The 19,569-nt window shown below is 40.3% G+C and overlaps 1 protein-coding gene across 9 annotated transcripts; it reads right to left on the bottom strand.

The window, feature by feature from the left end:
• Positions 1-224: 224 nt before the first annotated feature.
• MARVELD2 (MARVEL domain containing 2) lies at positions 225-19,354 on the bottom strand. Of its 9 annotated transcripts, none has more exons than XM_074328870.1 (8): positions 19,231-19,266; positions 16,789-16,835; positions 14,899-16,062; positions 12,775-12,810; positions 5,827-5,975; positions 5,420-5,591; positions 2,808-2,858; positions 225-2,205 (listed from the first exon to the last, which is right to left on the bottom strand). In XM_074328870.1, exons 3-8 carry the CDS (start codon positions 16,045-16,047, stop codon positions 2,083-2,085), a joined length of 1,680 nt encoding a protein of 559 aa, XP_074184971.1. In that variant the 5' UTR covers positions 16,048-16,062; positions 16,789-16,835; positions 19,231-19,266; the 3' UTR covers positions 225-2,082. The 9 variants fall into 9 exon arrangements, with proteins under 9 accessions (XP_074184971.1, XP_074184970.1, XP_074184967.1 ...); XM_074328869.1 differs by lacking the exon at positions 19,231-19,266 and adding an exon at positions 19,038-19,216; XM_074328866.1 differs by lacking the exon at positions 19,231-19,266 and adding an exon at positions 19,031-19,216.
• Between the last annotated feature and the right edge of the window lie 215 nt (positions 19,355-19,569).

Below are 19,569 nucleotides of genomic sequence, written 5' to 3' on the forward strand. Positions count from 1 at the left end.
ATAATATATAATAATATAATTAATATAATATAATGTAATATAATACTGGGTCTTATATTAATTTTTGCTTCAAAAGCCGCATTAGAGCTGACTGTCCAGCTAGGTCTTATTTTCGGGGAAACATAGTATGTTACGGCAGCCTGATGAAACCAACACAGTAGCCTTGAATTTGAATTCTTACAAATAATGGGGGAGGAGGAAATAGTCACCTGAATGTCATGACCTACAGGTTTTCAATGACTTTCTGGTTTATTTTCTGATAATGAAAAATATTTTCAAGAACATGCCCAGTCAACACAGAAATTCTAGAAAAGCAAAACAATAGGTAACTAAAACTTTAATATGCCTAGATATTGACATAAAAAATTTAAAAATCAGTGTTACAATATCGGTTTTCAAAGAGTAACATTTACAGTTGTAGCAAAATAAAGTTGTACAAAGTTAGATTTCCTTAACACTTCATTTCAATATTAATCTAACTCTTTACAGGCTATCAAAATAATATTATTTCATCTTTTTTCCCAAAGCATTGGTCCTCTTAAGTGAAACGTTATCATGGGGCCCCAATACATAATACAGAAAGTTTTCTAGTTGTTTTAGTTGGGGGGCTTCCAGGGAGGGCCTCATACTTCCCTAGGTGTCACCTCTTAGGGCCCTAAGCATAGTCTGAGAACCATGGAATTAAAATATTAACAACAAACACTAAATAAGATTTCACTGACAAAGAAAAACTAGGAAGTTCATTCAGTAACCAACACCCTTTTAACTGTCTGCTTGTTCACAGTTTTTTCTTTGGTTTCATCACTGTAGAAAATTTCTTTGAACATCAATTGTTTGAATGGCAGCGCTATTAACCAGAAATTGTATTTCTACACCTGGGAAATTATCTACAAGATAGATGCTGCTGAATAGGATCCAGTAGCAATGATTTTTAAAAAACATTTTTTAGGCAGTTCATTGTTCATACTAATAAAAACATTTCTCATGAATAAAGCCCAAAGCCAAGATAATCCTTGGGAAAATGAAACAGCCCAGTAAGTGAAACGAAGATTCTAAGTAAATGGAACGCCATGGGGCCCAAGGACGGATATCCAAACAGGATGGGGAAGGCAACACCGTTTACACAGCCTTCTGTGTGATGTGATGTACACAGGAATGGCTGGGCTGTGGGGATGTGGAGATATATATGGACAGTGATACTGATTAAAGATGGGAAGGCTGTGTTGGACCCCAAGGGGCAAAGAACCACAGGGAAGCATCTGCTTAAGGCTATGTGTGGTTAGAGTTATTAACAGACAAAAAAGAAAGTCACGAGACACATGGCCTTTTGGTAAGCTGGCTGGACCTGCTCATCAAGGACCTTTCCTCTGGACTTAACACGTATGCTAGGTAGTTTATTCATTTCAAACACTTCTACAGATTCTACAAACACTGATGTGGTGCTTATAATGTGCCAGACTCTGTTGTAAGTACTTCACAAATACTAACTCATTTTATCCTCATAACACCCTATGAGGTAGGTACTATTATTAGCCCCATTTTACAGATGAGGAAATGGAGGTACAGAGAGATTAAGCAACTTGCCCCAAGATCATAGGGCTTGAAAATGTTCATGTTGGATTCAAACCCCTTTCAAGGAAAAAAATGACACCTTTGGCTATGAAGTTTGTCCTAGAAAAATCTAAGGAACTGGCCTGAGTAAAAAGAAAAAATTGATATTCTACAGCACCAGAATTGACACATTCTCGGCACCAGAATTGATATTCTACTTGCTCATCATACCACAAGGATAAGGTCTCTAAATCACTTTTAATTTCAACAAGATGAATGTAAATTGTACACAGATGACTACAGGATCTCTTTCATTCTCAGTAAAGGCCCTCAGTAAATTTGAATTTGTTTTGAAATGTCTGGAGTGAAATTATACTGTTTTAAGATTGCATACCAGCTAAACCAACTAGAGTCTGATTCAGGAAACACTTGCTTCTCTATCACAGAGACAAACATAAAAAAAAAAACAAAACAAAACCCCAGTAAATAAATAGTTAAGTTTGTTATTAAAAAAGTAGTTTCAAATAAGGTTTAAGAATAACCTTGCACATCCCAATTCATTACTTTATCATATTCTTGAATTCTTTGCTTTATGTGAGAAAGTTTATTCTTTAGATAATCACAGCGTTCTTTTTTTTCCAGAAAGGTAGGATCCTGGAAAAGAAACATAGTTGTTATGTCAGCCTCTGCTTCCTCAGCAAAGAACACACAAACAGACATGATCGCCCAGAAAATGACCCTTCATAGCAGATTTCAAAATCTGCCTAAATAAGAGTAACAGTTAAGTTATCCACAATGTTTTTAGTAGACTTTATTTTTGAGAATAGTTTTAGGTTCACAGCAAAATTGGGAGACACAAAGAGCTGAGGCACCTTTAACTTCAGTAGTTTAAAATATATAAAAAGTAAGTAAGTACAGAAACATTTAATGAACGCTCTCTCCAGTCTCTACTGATTTGTGTAACTAAAGATGGAGTTAGAAACATGCAAAATAACTTAATCTTTCTGAAGGAAATGTGGGTGAAGGGTTTTATATTTGTGCTCATTTCCCTGGGTGGCTAAATCAGGACATAGAATGTAACCAGAGCAGAGATGAGAAGAAAAGGTGTGTCCGGCAGTCAGCCCTGTTCCCTAACAAGCAGCAGCTTAAGAATTAAAAAAAAGAACTACTTTAGCTAAAAGAATCTAAAGTCTGTCAGTTGTTACCATTGTACTTGGATAAGAATATGCTTTGAAGAAGAAAATGGTTTTACTCACCTTCTTTTTTTTCTTAAACTCTTCATGGATTCGTGAAATTCTCTCATGTTCCTAAAAATAGTATATTGTATACTGGAGTTAAAACAGTTGCATTCACTCAAATCCTATCTCAAGAATGTCTCAAGTACACTGGGGATTAGAACAAAAACCAATTTTTAACTAAGACTATAATGAAAATATTCATACACAAAAATTCAATTCACTGGACGAGTATGTGAGGGCTTACTGGGACCCAGGGGTAAGCAAGGAGAAAGGACCCTGCCTGCATGAAACCAGAACCGAGTGCCAGCGCCACTGCCTGCCAGCTGTGTGACTTGGGCAAGCTCTTCACCCTCTCCAAGACTCAGTTTTCTTGTTGGTAAAATGGAAATAATAACTGCAACTACCTCATAGGGTGGTGAGAAGGTTCACTTATTTGAAATGATCCTTATAAAACGCTCACCACATAATGACCACAACATTAGCTATTATTAAATATCATTTTCATCCCCGTTGGAAAGTTATTATGTTATTAGGTACTTTCATGTTATTAGGTTTTGGGATTAAGAGGTTGAGACTATCCAACTTTTGAAAATCACTAATATGAGGTTCCTTCTAACTTTATTCTAAGTTTTGCAATAATAAGAAATTTGTTAAGGGGTTGAACAATCTATCCACAGATGACTAAAGGAATGCCTTCATTTATCTATGTAAACCTATGCTATAGAGACTGTCAGACACTGTAAACCTCATAAATAAAACGTAACAATTTATAGTTCTGAAAGCTTCCCCTGAGAACATTTTCCATCATTTACCTCCATCTTTCTCCCAATACATTTTAATTCATCAATGCCTTTTACATACTAAGATCATGAGTGTCAAAATTTGTGTCCTGACTGCTGCTAGCAGCACGATAAAGCTGGTGGTTCAGCTGCCATCTGTCTGAACGGGTCCTGAACTCACTGCTTGGGCCCAGGGCTGCTGTGCTGGAGCCTCGGGCAGAAGGGAGAGCTGCAAAACCTCGCCTCGAGTCTGCCAGAGGAACTGAATTTAAGAGGATGAAGACCGGAGGGATTATTTTGAGCAATGTTCCTATTTCATCGGCTTAGAAAAGTCATATGATTGTTTGATTTTTCAAGGGTGCACAACCAGGTTTGTGAGAGAAACTGTGCCTCCAAGCAGGCCCCCTAGGCTTTGACACAGCTCCCTGGGGACATGCTGGGAAATGAATGAGCCTTAGTGGCAGACTCCTGCCCAGAGCAAAGCTGGCCCACTGCTGATGAGAAGTGAACTATTGTGATACAATGAGTATTTCTACTTTAGATAGAAACAACTGGAAGAGATACCGAGACTAACTGTAGTTGGCCCTGTCATGTGGCTGCTTATTTGCCATACCACGTTAAAAAACAGAGGACAGGGCTGGCCTGGTGGCTCAGGTGGTTAGAGCTCTGTGCTCCTAACTCCGAAGGCTGCCAGTTCGATTCCCACATGGGCCAGTGGGCTCTCAACCACAAGGATGCCAGTTCAACTCCTCGAGTCCCACAAAGGATGGTGGGCTCTGCCCCCTGCAACTAAAGATTGAACACGGCACCTTGAGCTGAGCTGCCTCCCGGATGGCTCAGTTGTTGGTTGGAGCGCGGGCTCTCAACCACAAGGTTGCCAGTTAGATTCCTCGACTCCCGCAAGGAATGGTGGGCTGTGCCCCCTGCAATTAGCAACGGCAACTGGACCTGGAGCTGAGCTGCGCCCTCCACAACTAGGACTGAAAAGGACAACAACTTGAAGCTGAACGGCACCCTCCACAACTAAGATTGAAGGGACAACAACTTGACTTGGAAAAAAGTCCTGGAAGTCCACACTGTTCCCCAATAAAGTCCTGTTCCCCTTCCCCAATAAAACAAAAAAACAAAAACCCAATAAAACAAAACAAAAAACCAAAAACAACAGAGGACATGACTATGGTTGACATTGTGTGGAGATGTCATGGGAGGACTCAGTCTCTCGGCCCCTACTGTAATCATGACTCCCTCACCTCCAACTGTAGACACACATGGCTCAGCCCTTGCCCTATCATACAAAGCCTACAAACCAGAGACCACTGGCTCTAGGCTCAAAGACTACATGTCACGGTTGGGTTTTTCAGCATCTTAGTCTGTCAACCAGCTCGCTCTTCCCAATCTGAGCTGATCCAGATTCTGGGGCCTACTCATTCTTTCCTGCATTCATTTGAGGGCCACTAAACTTGGTCGCCCTCCTTGGACCTGTGGACCTTGCTTGTTTTCCAAATGATACTAACTGACCCTTGACCTGCAGTATTTGCTGGATTTTTCCTGCTTCCTGCTACTAGTGTCACTCAGCCAACACTATCCCATTGCTCCAGGATTGGGAAAATGTCACTACTCTACGCATTTGGCTCAGATAGCTCATAATTACAGCTGAATTAAATGTACACTTAAAAGTACATGGTCGAAACAAAGATGCCCAATTAATATGGGCCTAAGGAGAAATATATATACTTTCCTAGACACAGACAGCTGTCACAGATGGTTATGGCTTCTCTACATTTCAAAAAAGGTCAGATTTTCCCCTTTCTTAATGCTCAGCACTCCCCCTAGGCAGCTGCAGGCACTGACCTGCTGGCTGCCCGGATGATGCGGCAGTCGGCTCATCACTGCATCCAGCTCATCAAACTTCCTCAGGACGGCCTGAACTTCTGCGGAGAGCTCTTTGTACTCGGAAAACTGGTCTTGGAACACAGCTTTATAGCGTTCTCGTTCATCTTCCGTCTGAATCACAGGGTATTTTCTGTGGGGGAAAAAAAAAGAAAGTTGTAACTTTTTCACTCAAACAAGCTGAAGGGGAAACCGGCTTAGCTTACTCCTTACTGACCACAGTGTAGCTTCAACTCAGGTAACAAAGAATTGCTCCAATATAAATGATTTTAAGCAGAGAGGATTCACTTGGAGAGAGACAGGAAAATGAAAAGCCCAAATGGAATCTCTCAATTGCTACCCTGAAAAGGATTTAGACGGATACTCACGCCACGTAGTCCGGCAACACGATGGGTTTAGGAATGTGGCCTGAGGGGATGTGTCCACTAAGCACTTCAGTTTTCATTTTTGTTGCTCTCAGTTCTTTGAAATGAACTTCTTGGTCTCTCTGTCTGTCACCACCGATGGCCATTTCACACTATAGTTAGCGACAAAAAGAGGATTTGTTTATAAACAGAGGCAGAAGGAAAAAAAAAAAAAACAACCCGATTTTATTTGTAGGAGAAAATGGAGAGAAGGGCAGGAAGAAGAAAAATGAAAACAGCAATTAACATTTCACTTCAGAATTGCATGGTTTATAGTCACAAAGTTGTTCTCAATGGTTTTGTGACAGCTAAAGGCAATCACTGAAGTGGGAATAAATACATAATAATAGGTAGAATACCCTCCAATCCCCATCGTGTGTGTCAAAGACGGATGATGAAATGTCAAATGTGGGCTCTTAAGTACTTTGTTTATTTAGGATTTATACCCTAACTAACTAAAATAATAAAAACTGTAGTTAAAATAAGAAATTCAGGGAATAAAAATGGAACAAGGCCACTTAAACGGCAGGAGAAAAAAATGACACGGGAACCTGAGGTGAACCAATTCCAAACAGCCATGGAGGAGGTCAGAAAGGGAAGCGAACTGTGTTGTTTTCATTATCTGAAAGGAAAGCAAGCCAATCCAGAGGAGAGGTCGGGGATGTCTTTAATGTGCCCAAGGAAGTCTCCTTAACCTGCGATATCCTGAGGAGGCTGCAAGGATGCTGGAGGTGGTAGTTTAAGTCACCCTGGTTTCTAAATTGAAGAGCTCCTAGACGCCTTTTCAGTAAAAAAAAAAAAAGGTACATTCGAAAGAGAGGAAACGAACATAAGATGAAATGGCCCAGAGAGGAAGTATAGGGGACAGGCCTTAAGAGCCAAAATAGCCAACAGAAAGGAAGTTGGAGTGGATGGCCGAGTGGACCCGCCCTCCATCGGGCAGGCTGAGATGGGTGTGCAGTTTTGGGGCTGGGAGAAGACTGTTTGGGGACCCCATTGGGAAGTGCCCAGAACACCACCCAAGTAGTTGAGGCTGGTGGATGCCAGGAGAGGGGTTTCCATTTTACATATACAGGAGCAAGGTTCAGAGAGGTTCAGTACATTCTCCAAGGTCTCACAGCTATGAAGTGGAAAACCACCATTAAAACCCAGAACTTTTTGGCTCACTGATACTTCAAATGAGTAACACAAGGAAACCAGTTTACTTAGCCATATGTTATTCAATCCTCAAGTTCCCTAAGGTTCTGGGAGCACGCTAGAAATGGGTTTGTGATGGGCATGGCGGGCAGATGCGGGAGGCCAGACTGCTGCAGGGAAGTGAGCTCAAGCGTGGGCACCGAGATTCCTCCTTAGAGCAGGAAGCTCCCCTCCACTGGCCCTCTGGGCCTTCAGTTCATGCTTGCTGCATTCAACTCCTTGAACTAAACTGAGAGTGGCGTAGGAGGGCCCTTACTTCACTGAAAACAAAATATAAAACAGGATTTTAAAATCTTGCCAGGCAGCTTTGAAAAACCTTTGTTCCCTCATTTCCTATCTCTGAGGCTGCCTTTGAGGTTTGGTCTAGCATTAGCTCATTCTAAAAACCACTAGCTCTCTTAACTCACCAAACAGTGCAGCCCTGATGAGAGGATTAGACAAAGGAGGGTTAGGAAAAGCAGAAGCTCACAGCCACGGTGCTAGGAGAAAGGGGACCAGATCACCTCCATGTGCCTAGCTATTGGGCCCCAAACAGCAGGAATGTGAGTGGGCGGGCAAAAAACCTTGTACACACCCCTCTAACCAGTGTTCCTGACTGCAAACACAAGGCCCCGGATTTCATGACCTGTCTTTGCTTCTAGTAAAAACTAGTCTTGTCAGTAAGTATCAGTAAAGCTTTCCTATCAGGCAAGAGAAAGTAATTAAGCAATGGGGATAAGTAATGCTTTGGATATAATTACTAAGCTTTTCAAATGAATGTGCTGTTAGGCTAGAAAGAGCGAGAGCCAGATCTGTGTTTCAGTGTGCACTTGCCCAGATTCGGATTCTCTCTCCCTTTGAGTGTATAATGGAATGATGCATAGGCTCCTTATCCCAAACCCGTATGTTTACTGTTGATGCCCAGATTAGCTTTTGCCTTTTCTAGCTTGGGAAAGAAATCTGCTCAGCACTTAGGGACATATGAGAATTTGTTTCTGTCTCTATCTGATCTTATTTTATGTCTGTATATTATTTCTTTTTACAGTGATCTTATTTGCTCTTTACAAATTGTTTTCATTAAAATACAAAATAAGAAGGGACAGCCTACTAGATAGTCCCAAACAAATGATAGGAAACTGAAATTCCGAGAGGGTAAGTAAGTTCCCCAAGGTCACAGAGCTAGTAAGCAGTTTATCTAGTACTCAAATTAAGATCTGCCTGACCCCAAAGTTTATTTTCATCACACTTTACTGCCTCTCCTGTGGTAGTCTGCCAACTCTTCCCTACTAAGGACTAGGAAGAAAGCAGGTGAAAATCATACCCAATAAGAAGCTGGAGAGTCAACCTTTTTAATACGGTTTCCTCAGTTAAGTCATGAGATTCCCTCTAACAGAGGTCTGACTCTAAAATATATCTAATTATGTTGACTCACAGACATCCATCTCCCAGGATGGATGGACTTTGCATTTAGCTCCCAGATCTTGAAAGAGTACAAGAGTATAAATAACTGGATTGCAGGCTCTTAAAAGAAAGCCCAGGAATGGGAGATCCAACTCTGCTAAGGTTATTCATGATAGTTCCAGGATCTCTCAGGATCTGGGACGTTACAACACATGCTGGGCCCCAACCTTCTAGGGTGGCCTGAAAGAGGTACCCTAGAACTCCCTGGCAGATCTTTCTAATCTTGTCGCACATGTGGAACCTGCTTCAGCCACATTCTCACCAATGACACTGACCACTCTATCATTTGAGGCACCTTCCTCCAATTCAGCCAAATGTTTTACTCAACTCTGCACTTAATCCCATTGGTAAATCCCACTGCCTTAAAGGGACGGACCAGGAAGCCCATAAATTCCACCCCAGCCGAGAATGGCCACCACTGCCACAGCATTGCCACACGCAGCTCAGCGACACAGCCCTGTCCAGCCGGTGTCACCGCCTATACCCCCACAAAGCAAACAGATTCTTTACTTCTGCCCCTGAGGACGTCCTCAAACATATTTCCTAATGTTAGCACTGTGACTTGCTAACTCTGAGATCAGATTTTGGTATCACTTGTTAACAAGAGTCAACTTTTAGAAAGTGAATTTCCTCATATGAGGTCTGACAATTACGTTTGCGAATTCATCCTAGAAAAAGTGCTACAAACCTCACTGCTGAATATCACTAAGGTCACCTTCAAAGTATTCCCCTTGGGAAGCTATGCACCCACGCCAGGGCCTAGTCCACCCTTCAAAGCAATTTTGGAACTCCTAGAATGGCCATCAGAGCTGTCATCGTATTACTCTTGATGTCCTGAATGTCATCAAAATGTCTTCCTTTCAATATTTCCTTTATCTTCAGGAAAAGGAAGACGTCACTGGGGATCAGATCAGGTGAGTAGGAGGGTGTTCCAATACAGTCATTTGCTTACTGGCTAAAAACTCCCTCACAGACAGTGTTGTGTGAGCTGGTGCATTGTCATGATGCAAGAGCCACGAATTGTTGGCAAAAAGTTCAGGTCATCTAACTTTTTCATGCAGCCTTTTCAGCACTTCCAAATAGTAAACTTGGTTAACTGTCCAGTTGGTACAAATTCATCATGAATAATCCCTCTCATATAAAACAAGGTTAGCAACATCACTGCAACAAGTTCGAGAAATTAATTGTCAAACCTCCTATATAAGATTTTAGGCCCCCTTTCCATTATAAACAGTCTTTCTAATCCTGATATAGCTTCTAAACCAAAGGTCCTTTAAACTCAACTTTTTCCATACAGTGAACATTATTTTAGGACTCTTATGGGGCTGCGATTCATTCCTGGCCAGGGTGGAATTTATGAGTTTCCTAGCCAGTCCCTTTGAGACAGCAGGACGTACCAATGGATTAAGGCAATACTGGTGATTGTGAGTAAGAGTATTGGCGATGACCCGCCAATGCCACGCTCATGATGACTCCCATGTGGGAAGACTGCTCTCTGCATCTAGTCAAACTCACTCGTGTCTCTGTACTAATACTGGAAGGCAGCTCAGAGGGAATGTGAGGGAGGTTGTACTTAAATCTCAAATAAAGGGCCTGTGTTATTTAAACATCAGCCTTGTATCAATTATCTCAATATTTGAAATGAGTATTTATTAATTTTTTAAACCTTTAAATAATTTTTAAATAGGTAATACATACACATGATATTATAATTCAAAACGTCCAAAGGGGTACATAATGAAAAGTCTCCCTTTACCCTGTCCCCCTGCAGTTAGTGAGGTACCCTCCTAAAGGCAACTACTACTATCCCTTTCAGGTATGTCTGATATATATATTTTAGATAGCTTAAAGGTGAGCATCCATTCAGCTTACTCTGGTTGTTAGTACCACTGAGTTACAACAAGTCTAACTGAAACGTATATCTTGACAGCAATAAATGTTGAATAAATAAATGAAAATAAAACTAACTAAAACACAGAGAATCAGGAAGTTAAAACAAAGTACAAAACAAACAAACAAACAAACAAAAAAGCCACATGCACACACTACAGTAGTATCTCTCTAATTCTATGAATAAGGTTTAAAGTGTATAGGTCTGTAGACCAGCTAATAAAAGTCTCATTTGTCCCATACCTGGTCAGTCAGCACCGGGCAGGTATCTCTTGATAGCTAAAGATTTATGAATACCCAACATCATCCCAGAAAAGCAGTTGAGCCATCTCAGCTGCAATTCACATGATTTCACATACATCTCAGAAATAATTTAATACAACTGACTCTTTAAAAAGAAGTGGCAAATTGTAAATCCTCAAAGATGACCAATTAACAATGCTAAGTTTGAGACATTATCATCCATAAATTCATTTCTCTAGGAAACATCAGAGAAATACAAATCTTTAAGCAAATTTTTAAAATTTCGTAGTTCTCGGTGCTTGTGCCCTTCTCTCAGTACACACACACACACACACACACACACACAAGCACACACACATTATCACACTCTACTAATTTTTTGTGTATGTTTTCCTTTTTCACTAGATTTGTAAGCCCCTGTATAGTAACGGTGATGATACTCCTTGTAGTATTCATGTCACTGGCCTACAGCCTAACTGGTACATGTTTGCTCAATGAATGAATTAATAATGACACTGATGAATTAATCATGATCCCTTGGAAAGACTGTTCACCCACTTCATAAACCCCTATTTCGGCATGAACAGAATATTTTCAAATAGTATTTGCACGTTATAGAGAATAAAGTTAAAAAGAACCTCATAAAAGGTATTTTTCAAAATGTAGGCACTTAACAAAGTACTTCTGCAAATTAGCAATCCAATAAAAAAATTGGACAGTATATGACAGTTAAGAGAAGAAAATGCAAACACAACATATGAAAAATGCTCAACCTCACGCCTGATAAGAGAAATGCAAATTATAACTACATGAGATACAGTTTTCACCTATCAGATTGACAAATGTCAACAAATTTCCTAATACACTATGTTGATCAAGGGGTGAGGAAGCCTGTCGTGCTGTTGGGAGTGGAAACTGGTAAAACTTCTACTGGGTAATCTGGCAATCAAAATATATTAATGGAAGTATGTACAAGTATATACATATATGCTTAAGGTTATTTACTGTAACATTGTTTTTTATTTTTCAATTATAGTTGACATTCAATATTATACTACAGTATTGTTTTTAATAGTGGAAGATTGAAAACAACCTAAATGTTAATTTATGGTTAAATGAATTATGGTACATCCATACAATGCAATACTATGTAGTTGTAAAAAGAGAATACATAAGTTTTTCGTGTACTAATAAGGAAACATCTTAGAAATGTATTGTTAAAGTGGAAAAAATAAGGAACATAATTGTATATGGTAATCTACCATTTGTATAAAAGGGGGAGGAGAGTGAATATATATATAACACATTTCTAAAGGAAATACAAGACACTGGTAACTCTGGTTGCTTCCAAGCAGGAAAACTGGGAAGCCACAGTGCAGGAGGTAAGAGAAGACTTTGCATTAGAGAGTCTTTTGATTTTTGAACCAAGTGAATATACTCTCTTTTCAAAGAAACAAATAAAACCATGAGTTGGATTCTCAACTTATACTTAGAAAGAATACCCAATATCTTAAAAAAGAACTTTTCAATGAGGTAAAATCAGTGAACATTATTTTAGGACTCTAAATAATTTAGGATTTAATACAACTAAAATGTATTAAATTATTACATATATGTAAATAATTATAATAACAGCATCTCATTTAATGCTCTCAGCAATCTTGTGGGGTAGAAATTATTATTATTCCAATCTTACAGATGAAGACCAAGGAACTGTATGTTAAAATACCTTCCCGACTGTGACACAGTTAGTAAATCATAGAATAGGAATTTCTTTCTTGGGACAACAAAATTTGGCACCTGAGAGCAAAGTGAGGACAGAAAAAAACTGCAAAGAACTTGAAAGAGACTGAAAAAAAATTTGGGAGAATTACCGCCATTTTTAATAAATTAAAATTTAAACATCAGGAGAACCAACAGTTCACTTGCATAAGCTTTCATGTAACAAAATTAAAGAAGCTATAAATAGCCTTGTCTAATTTGGTCCTTTTAGTATTAGGAAAAAAACTGCAAGTACTATTATGAACTTAATGTAATAGATACCTTTACACAGACAGATGATCTCCTCTGTAGATTTATAGATAAGAGAGAAAAGTGTTTAACAAATCTAGAGATAAATTATAATGTGAACTTTATTCTTACCATTCTCCTTTTTGATGGCAATGATAGCTCACTTATCTGAAAAAGAGTTAAAATGATTTTTCAAAGGCGTGTGATGCTACTTTGCATATACTTTCATCCATTTGCATTTATAGCCCAATCTCAATTTTATAGAGGTTGATTCTCTATTTGCCAGATGTTCCTTCTACTCTTTTGGCCATGTTTTGATGGCCAGTGGGGAACCAGAGGAGGGATAACTGGAATTCCCTATGAATTAGGAGGAGAGAGCATTGTTGGGAATATGGAGATGGTACAGACTGTTTGGTGAGTTGCTTCAAATTACCTAGAGATTTTATTTATTCTTGGCTCCCAATGCCTTGCAGAGTTAAAGAGTCTGGGACAGTTACAGTAGAAAATTAATAGGAAAAAGCCACAGGTCATTACATCTTCTAACTTTTAGAAAGTTACAGCAACACACAAACCAGCGCAATCTCCAACATCAGAGATGATTCAAATCTAATCAACCATTACAAAAAGTCTGATAGAAACAAGTTTTTGTTGAAAAAGGGAAAATAAATATGAAAGCATTATGTTGATAATTGCAGTCATAGTCATGCAGAATTTTGAAATGACATTAAGAACTCTGTTGTTATTAAAGTTACATAAAATTATGAGGATGTGTGTGTTTCTCTATCTAGATTTGACACTGATTGGAATTTAAAGTTCTCTACTTTGTATACACAGATGTAAATTTAAAGAAATATGCTTAACATGCCGAGAGAACTTTTAGAAATAACTTGACTCTATGTCGAGTTCTAGTAAGATAAGTATATTTTGTGAGTCACATTGAAACATGTTGAGGTTCTCCATGTAACACCTAAGGTACTTGTTATAAACTGAGTCAAGTTTTTCTGTTGTTGTTATGCATAAGATTCTTGCAAAAGATTAAAAACAAAATACTGAGGTGCCAAAAAAATGTACACACATGACTTGTATTCATCTTTTGTTATCGGTATATATTATTACAATTGTAATACAGCTTTTTCCTTTCTTAAAATATGTATACATTTTTTGGCACCCTCTGTAGCTACGTCAGTGAATAAATAGGTTATTAAGTAAGGACAGAGTTTCATTTTTACCTGTAATTTTGCCCAATATACACCATGTGAAATTAGACAGTATCTAGGAGGTCTTTGGAAACATGGGGAAAGAAAGATGCATGATACAGTTGACTTAAAATTAAGAAAAAAATTAAGGTGATACGGAGAATTTCAGTGGCATAGGAAATACTATTACATACTCCTCAGAAGAAAGCAAAACATTAACTTGTTTCAGGGTACAATGAAGTTACTAGAACATATATTTCACAATAACATTTTTGCTATCATTCAAATAAAATAATTTTAAATAGGGCTTATATATAGTCTCATCCTCTAGGTATGATTAATATTAATATTAATATTAATTCTCCTCCTCTTCCTTCTCCTCCTTCTCCTTCTTATACTTAATTAGTTAACTCCTAGAAATAAAATCAAGTGTATGGCTCCCATTCTAATTCTGGAACACTCATCTGGCTAAAATAAGGATAAAACATCAAAATGCCTGGGCAAGTTTTCACAATGTATGTTGATTACAACCTGCCCTCTCAATAATTAAAAAAAAAAAAAATCAAATGTGGTTCATATTCTTGCTTGACTTACTTGTGGAAAAAAGTGTGGCACATCATAACAGATTTAAACGAGCACTTTCCTCCTCTAACTGAAAAATTATGTTTTTTTAATTGTCTTACCATACTAAAGAATCAAGATTGTTCTCAAACTGTAACGATGAGACACTTAATTTACTGAATATGTTATTCTTCTTCTTTGCGGCAATTCAGTAGCTGTGTTTTCCCCTTAAGCATCAGAAAGACTTAATAATGCAGCCAACAAACTATATATTACACATCTCATGTCTATTTGCAATGTTAGACAACAGTAACACACTAGAATGCATTATCTCAGTCATAGCATGTCAGATTCTGAGCTAGGACTGTTGAATTTCAGATCATAACAAACAAACAAAAAAGACTTCTATAAAATCTTTGTTTTGAGAACTATACATATTTAACAAGGGAGTAAATAACAGAAAAGACATTAAAAAATGAAAGACTGTGACATTCCTTACCTCCTGTTGTTGCATGTACTCCCTATGTCTCCGAGCTGCCTCATGCCTCCATAACTTTAGGCAAACCAAAGCACTAATGAGGTAGACAATCATGGTGACAAACAAGAAGATCATTGCTGCTATTTGTCCTCCTTCCACCCGGCAGAACATCGCATTCACTGGAGTATTAAATATTGGATAGTAGCACAGTCCACCTCGGTTGATATCATTCACATAGACTATGGCTGCAGCCATATACAAAATAAACAAGGCAACGTTAATTCCAAATTCAGTTAGGGGCCACCAGTTAGAGTCCAAAAGAATGGTCTGATAATACATGGACATGCCAAGAACCAGAATAATAAGGGTGGTGATCCAAGCTAAAGCAGCAACCACAAGTACAAAAGGGGTTTTGGGGCCACTGTAGTAAGAGCCCCCATATATACTGCCCAGGCCACCAATGCCTCCCATGGCGTTAGATGGTGAATATCCAAACATGTTATACCACTCGCTGTCCTTGTGAATGTAAGCTGTGACACAAGCAAAGACGCCGGCCCCCAGGAGCAGCTCCACCACACCCAGAATTCTCAGCAGGCCTGCCCACGACTTCATGTAGGAATACCTCAGGTTATACTCCTCCACCTTCTCGCTGTACGTTCGAGCTGTTTGTGTGTGTCGGCCTAGAGATCCATAGGGATCCTGGGGAAGCATCGCTTCCACCTCTTTCCGGGAATTATAGGTTCCTTCTGACCCTCCACAAGTATCTTGGCCGGAGTTGGAGGGTGAACGGTGGTTTGGTCTTACTGGAGAGGCTGGAGGTGAGCATTCCACTCCATCGGAGATATATCTGATGTCCGACACTGGCTTATCCCATTCTGGGTCCTTTTTCTTCCCTCTGAAGAAGTTCTTCCAGGACTCGGGGACAAAGCGCCTCACGGGTTTGAGATCTGGTGCTATGGCCGGTTCCTCTGTGTCACTTGAGTAGAAGTCGGGGCCGAATGGTGGCTGTAATGGGAGAGGGGGTGGTGGCAAAGGATCAGCGCTCACAGCCAGCTCACTGTCATGAAGAGTCTGGAGGGTTCTTATGGTGCCATCTTGATAGGCCAAGTCCCCTGAGACCTCATCATGGTGCCTGTCCCGATTCCTGGATCTTCCATCGTTTGTCGACATTTGTGATTTCTACACCTGTGGCCAAGATTAGAGTTATCACTTATGCTTAGCAATTTATTATTTCAATGATGCCGATTTTACTTACTTAGTAGCAAATGACCATATTTAGGAAACCAATATGATCATGTTAATTATTATGATATATAAAAATGACAACATAAATGTTTAAACATATGTAACAATTATGTTAGCCAGGGATATAGTCATCATTCTATATGATTTGAAGGGCAATCAAAATTTTAAATCTTAGCTCTGAATTAAAAGTTGTAAGTCTAATTTATCTATGAGCCCTATAAGCAACAAAATGTAAAAAACAAAAATAAGACTATTTAACATAAATTTTAACAAGACAGGATGCTACCTCATTCCAAGCAGAGTCCTTTCCTCAAACAGCTAAATAAAAATATTTAAGAGTTTGAGCATACCAAATTTGATGGGTCAGCAAATACTCTTCATTTTTATTAACTCAAATCTGCTTTGGAATGAACAGCCCCAGAGAAGCAGCCTATTAAACACAGGGAATGAAGAGCCCCTTTCCTTCCTAAATCAGGAAAGTCAGTTTAGGGGAGCTGCTTCTCCCCCTCTAAACGTTAACACTTAATATTCGATTTTAAAAATTGATTTCTCGGATAAAAAAAATCACCAAAGGTAAAGATTCCCCAAAAGTATTATACAGCACAGAACAGCAGCAATGATCATGTATATCCCTCTTTCCAGAGCAATTATCTAAAGGTGACTTGCTGTTGCTATGGAGACTCAGGAGGTATCCTAGAGGGTATTCAATCCACCTAAAAAAATAAAGCATAGAAAGAGGACTTTTACTAAACCTGTTGACCTCCTTCATGAAATCAATGACCTGGACACATGTACAAAAAGAAGGAAACCACCTGCTAATGTAACTCCTAGGTTTAAAGCACATGAATTTCTCCCTCAAATTGCTTATACGTGTGTCTTTACTTGAAGACTCATTGGGCACGTGACTTTGTACCTGGCACTATAAAGGTGGTATCAAGATTTGAATGGATGATCCCACATTTATGGTGTTAAACAATTTAGAAATTCCTAAGGTTTTGTTTTATTTTACTTTGTAAAATGAAGACCAATCATTCAACAAATATTTACCGAGCACCTGCCATGTACCAGGTTTATCAGTGCTGCGTACCATGCTGAAGGTGTATCAGTGAATGAAGCTAACTAAAATCTCTGCCTTTGTGGAGCTTATATTCCAGTGTGTGTGTGTGTGTGTGGGGGGGGTTAACAGATGATAGATAAGGGAAGTGAAATATATCAGATGCAAAGGAACAAAGTTAAGAAAGGGGATAAGGAGTGCATTGTGGACAGGGTGTTACAATTTTATTTACTGTTATTTTTTATTTTTCAATTACAGTTGACATTCAATATTATTGGGTGTTAAATTTTAAATAGAACAACCAGGGAAGTCTTCACAGAGAACGTGACCTCTGAATACAGAAATGAAGGAGGTGGAGGAAGCCAGGCAGGTATCAGGGGCAAGTATTCCACACAGGTGGAGCTGCTAATGCAAAAGCCTTGAGTGCCTGGCACGTTGGAGAACTATTAAGGCGTGGAGGCCAGCACGGCAATAGCAGAGAGGGTGAATAGTAGAATTGAGGCCATCTGAATCATTAGGGCCTTGAAAGCCATTGGAAAGGATTTTGGCTTTTACTGGGAGTGAGATGAGAAGCCACTGGAGAATTCTGAGTGGAGGAGTAACACCATCTGACTTGTTTTAATAGGATCATTCTGTGGCTGTATTGAGAGTACACTCCAGGAGACAAGTGTGAAAACAGGGAGACTGGCTATGAGGCCACCAAAATAATCTAGTGGGCCATGGTAGTAGCAAGAAGTGGTCAAATTCTAGATATAGGGAATTAAACTTTTTTTATTATAGAAAATTTCAAACATAAAAAGGGGAAAGAATAGTGTTATGAAGCCTTACGTATCCCTCAACCAGCTTCAATAATGATCAATTTATGATCCATCTTGTTTCATCTATACCTACTACCTTATTCCCTCTGCCAATAGATTACTTTGAAGCAAATCCCAGACATCAGATCATTTCCCTCAATATCTATGCTATATATGCATTTAAAGGATACTCCATTACTTAATTTAATTCACTGGTAAAAAAAAAAGTGTGCTTCACTGTAATGGATTTATCTTCACCTGTGAAAAGTGGCTTATTTAAATTAGACCACTTTATCAGTGTTTAAATGAAAAGTAAAAAAAAAATTTGAAGAATTGTAGAATAGCAAAATATGTGATTTTAGAAAGGGAACGGTCATCTGTATTTTAGCACATCTTAAATATCTGGATATCCCTCAGATCTTTCAGGGTGTCATTGGGAGCCCACTTAAAATTCAGCATCTGAGGCAGAGTGGTCTTCGTTTTGTCCAAGCCCAGGACCCTGACTCCATTCCGTTGGGACACATAACTGGGACAGCCAAGGCGGTGGGAGGAGAAATGGATTCCCCTCCAGCAAAATGTCACAGGAATGAGATTGGTCACCTTTACACAAACAGAATCACAGCTTTAGCGGGCTTTAAAGTTTTGCTGGACCCAAGAAAGGGGAAGATTTCGGATGTTTTGGAGCTTCCAGGAGGTTGGGAAAGGCCTTGAGGGTTTGAGCTTCACCCACGCGTGAGTGCCGCGGGTCACTAAGCATCTTTGCTCGGGTCTCTGCCGAGCCAGCTCGGCGCCCGGTCCCACCCATCTCGTTCAGTCTTCTGCCCACCCGCCTGAGTGCTCCGTCTCGGCGTCTGAGTGAAAACCCACTTAGTCTTTGGAGATTCCGCCCCAAAGTGGCCGGAACTAAGCCGGCGCAGACTGCCGGGTCCAAATGACCAGGATCACCGCGCCCGGAAGAACGGCGGCGACGCGCGCGCACCTGTGTCCCCTGACTGAGCCCACATTGGACAAGGGGCTCTTCTGACCCCCCGACCCTGCTTTCCCCGCAGACCCTCACCTCTTACCGCGCCGGCGTCCGGCCTCAGCCGCAGGTTATGGCGGGACTGACTGCTCAGCGAGCGCCGCGGATCCGGGGAGCTCCGAGGGGCCCGGCGAGCGCCGAGAGGGGCCGAAGACCCCCTTTCCCCACACGCTCACCTGCCGGGCCGCCGAGCCCCGCCCCTGTCACGTGGGCCCCACCCCTCGGACCCCCCTCACCTGCTCCGCCACCGGAAGAGCGCGCACACCGCCCGCGGCACTGAAACTGGATCGGTCTCCCGGGGCGGGGCCCAGCCGAGCCTTGCCCCGCCCGGCTTTGTGTCAGGTCTCCCACTTGGAGCCGGGGCGGGTCGGTGCCCGCACCCAGCACCTCACTGCCAAGGTAACGAAACCCGGCTTCGCACCGAGTGCTCGGGAAAGGTAGTTTCGGGTGTGATTAACGCCTCGGGAGAGTTCTCTCCCTTCCCTATTTTTTGAAAAGTTTGACACTGGATGGAGATTCATGTACTATGCCCAATGACACACTGCAGGCAGTACATGTTAGGAAAAGATTAACAT

This window comes from Rhinolophus sinicus, linkage group LG03 (genome assembly GCF_036562045.2).
Source record: "Rhinolophus sinicus isolate RSC01 linkage group LG03, ASM3656204v1, whole genome shotgun sequence".
Lineage (NCBI taxonomy): Eukaryota > Metazoa > Chordata > Mammalia > Chiroptera > Rhinolophidae > Rhinolophus > Rhinolophus sinicus.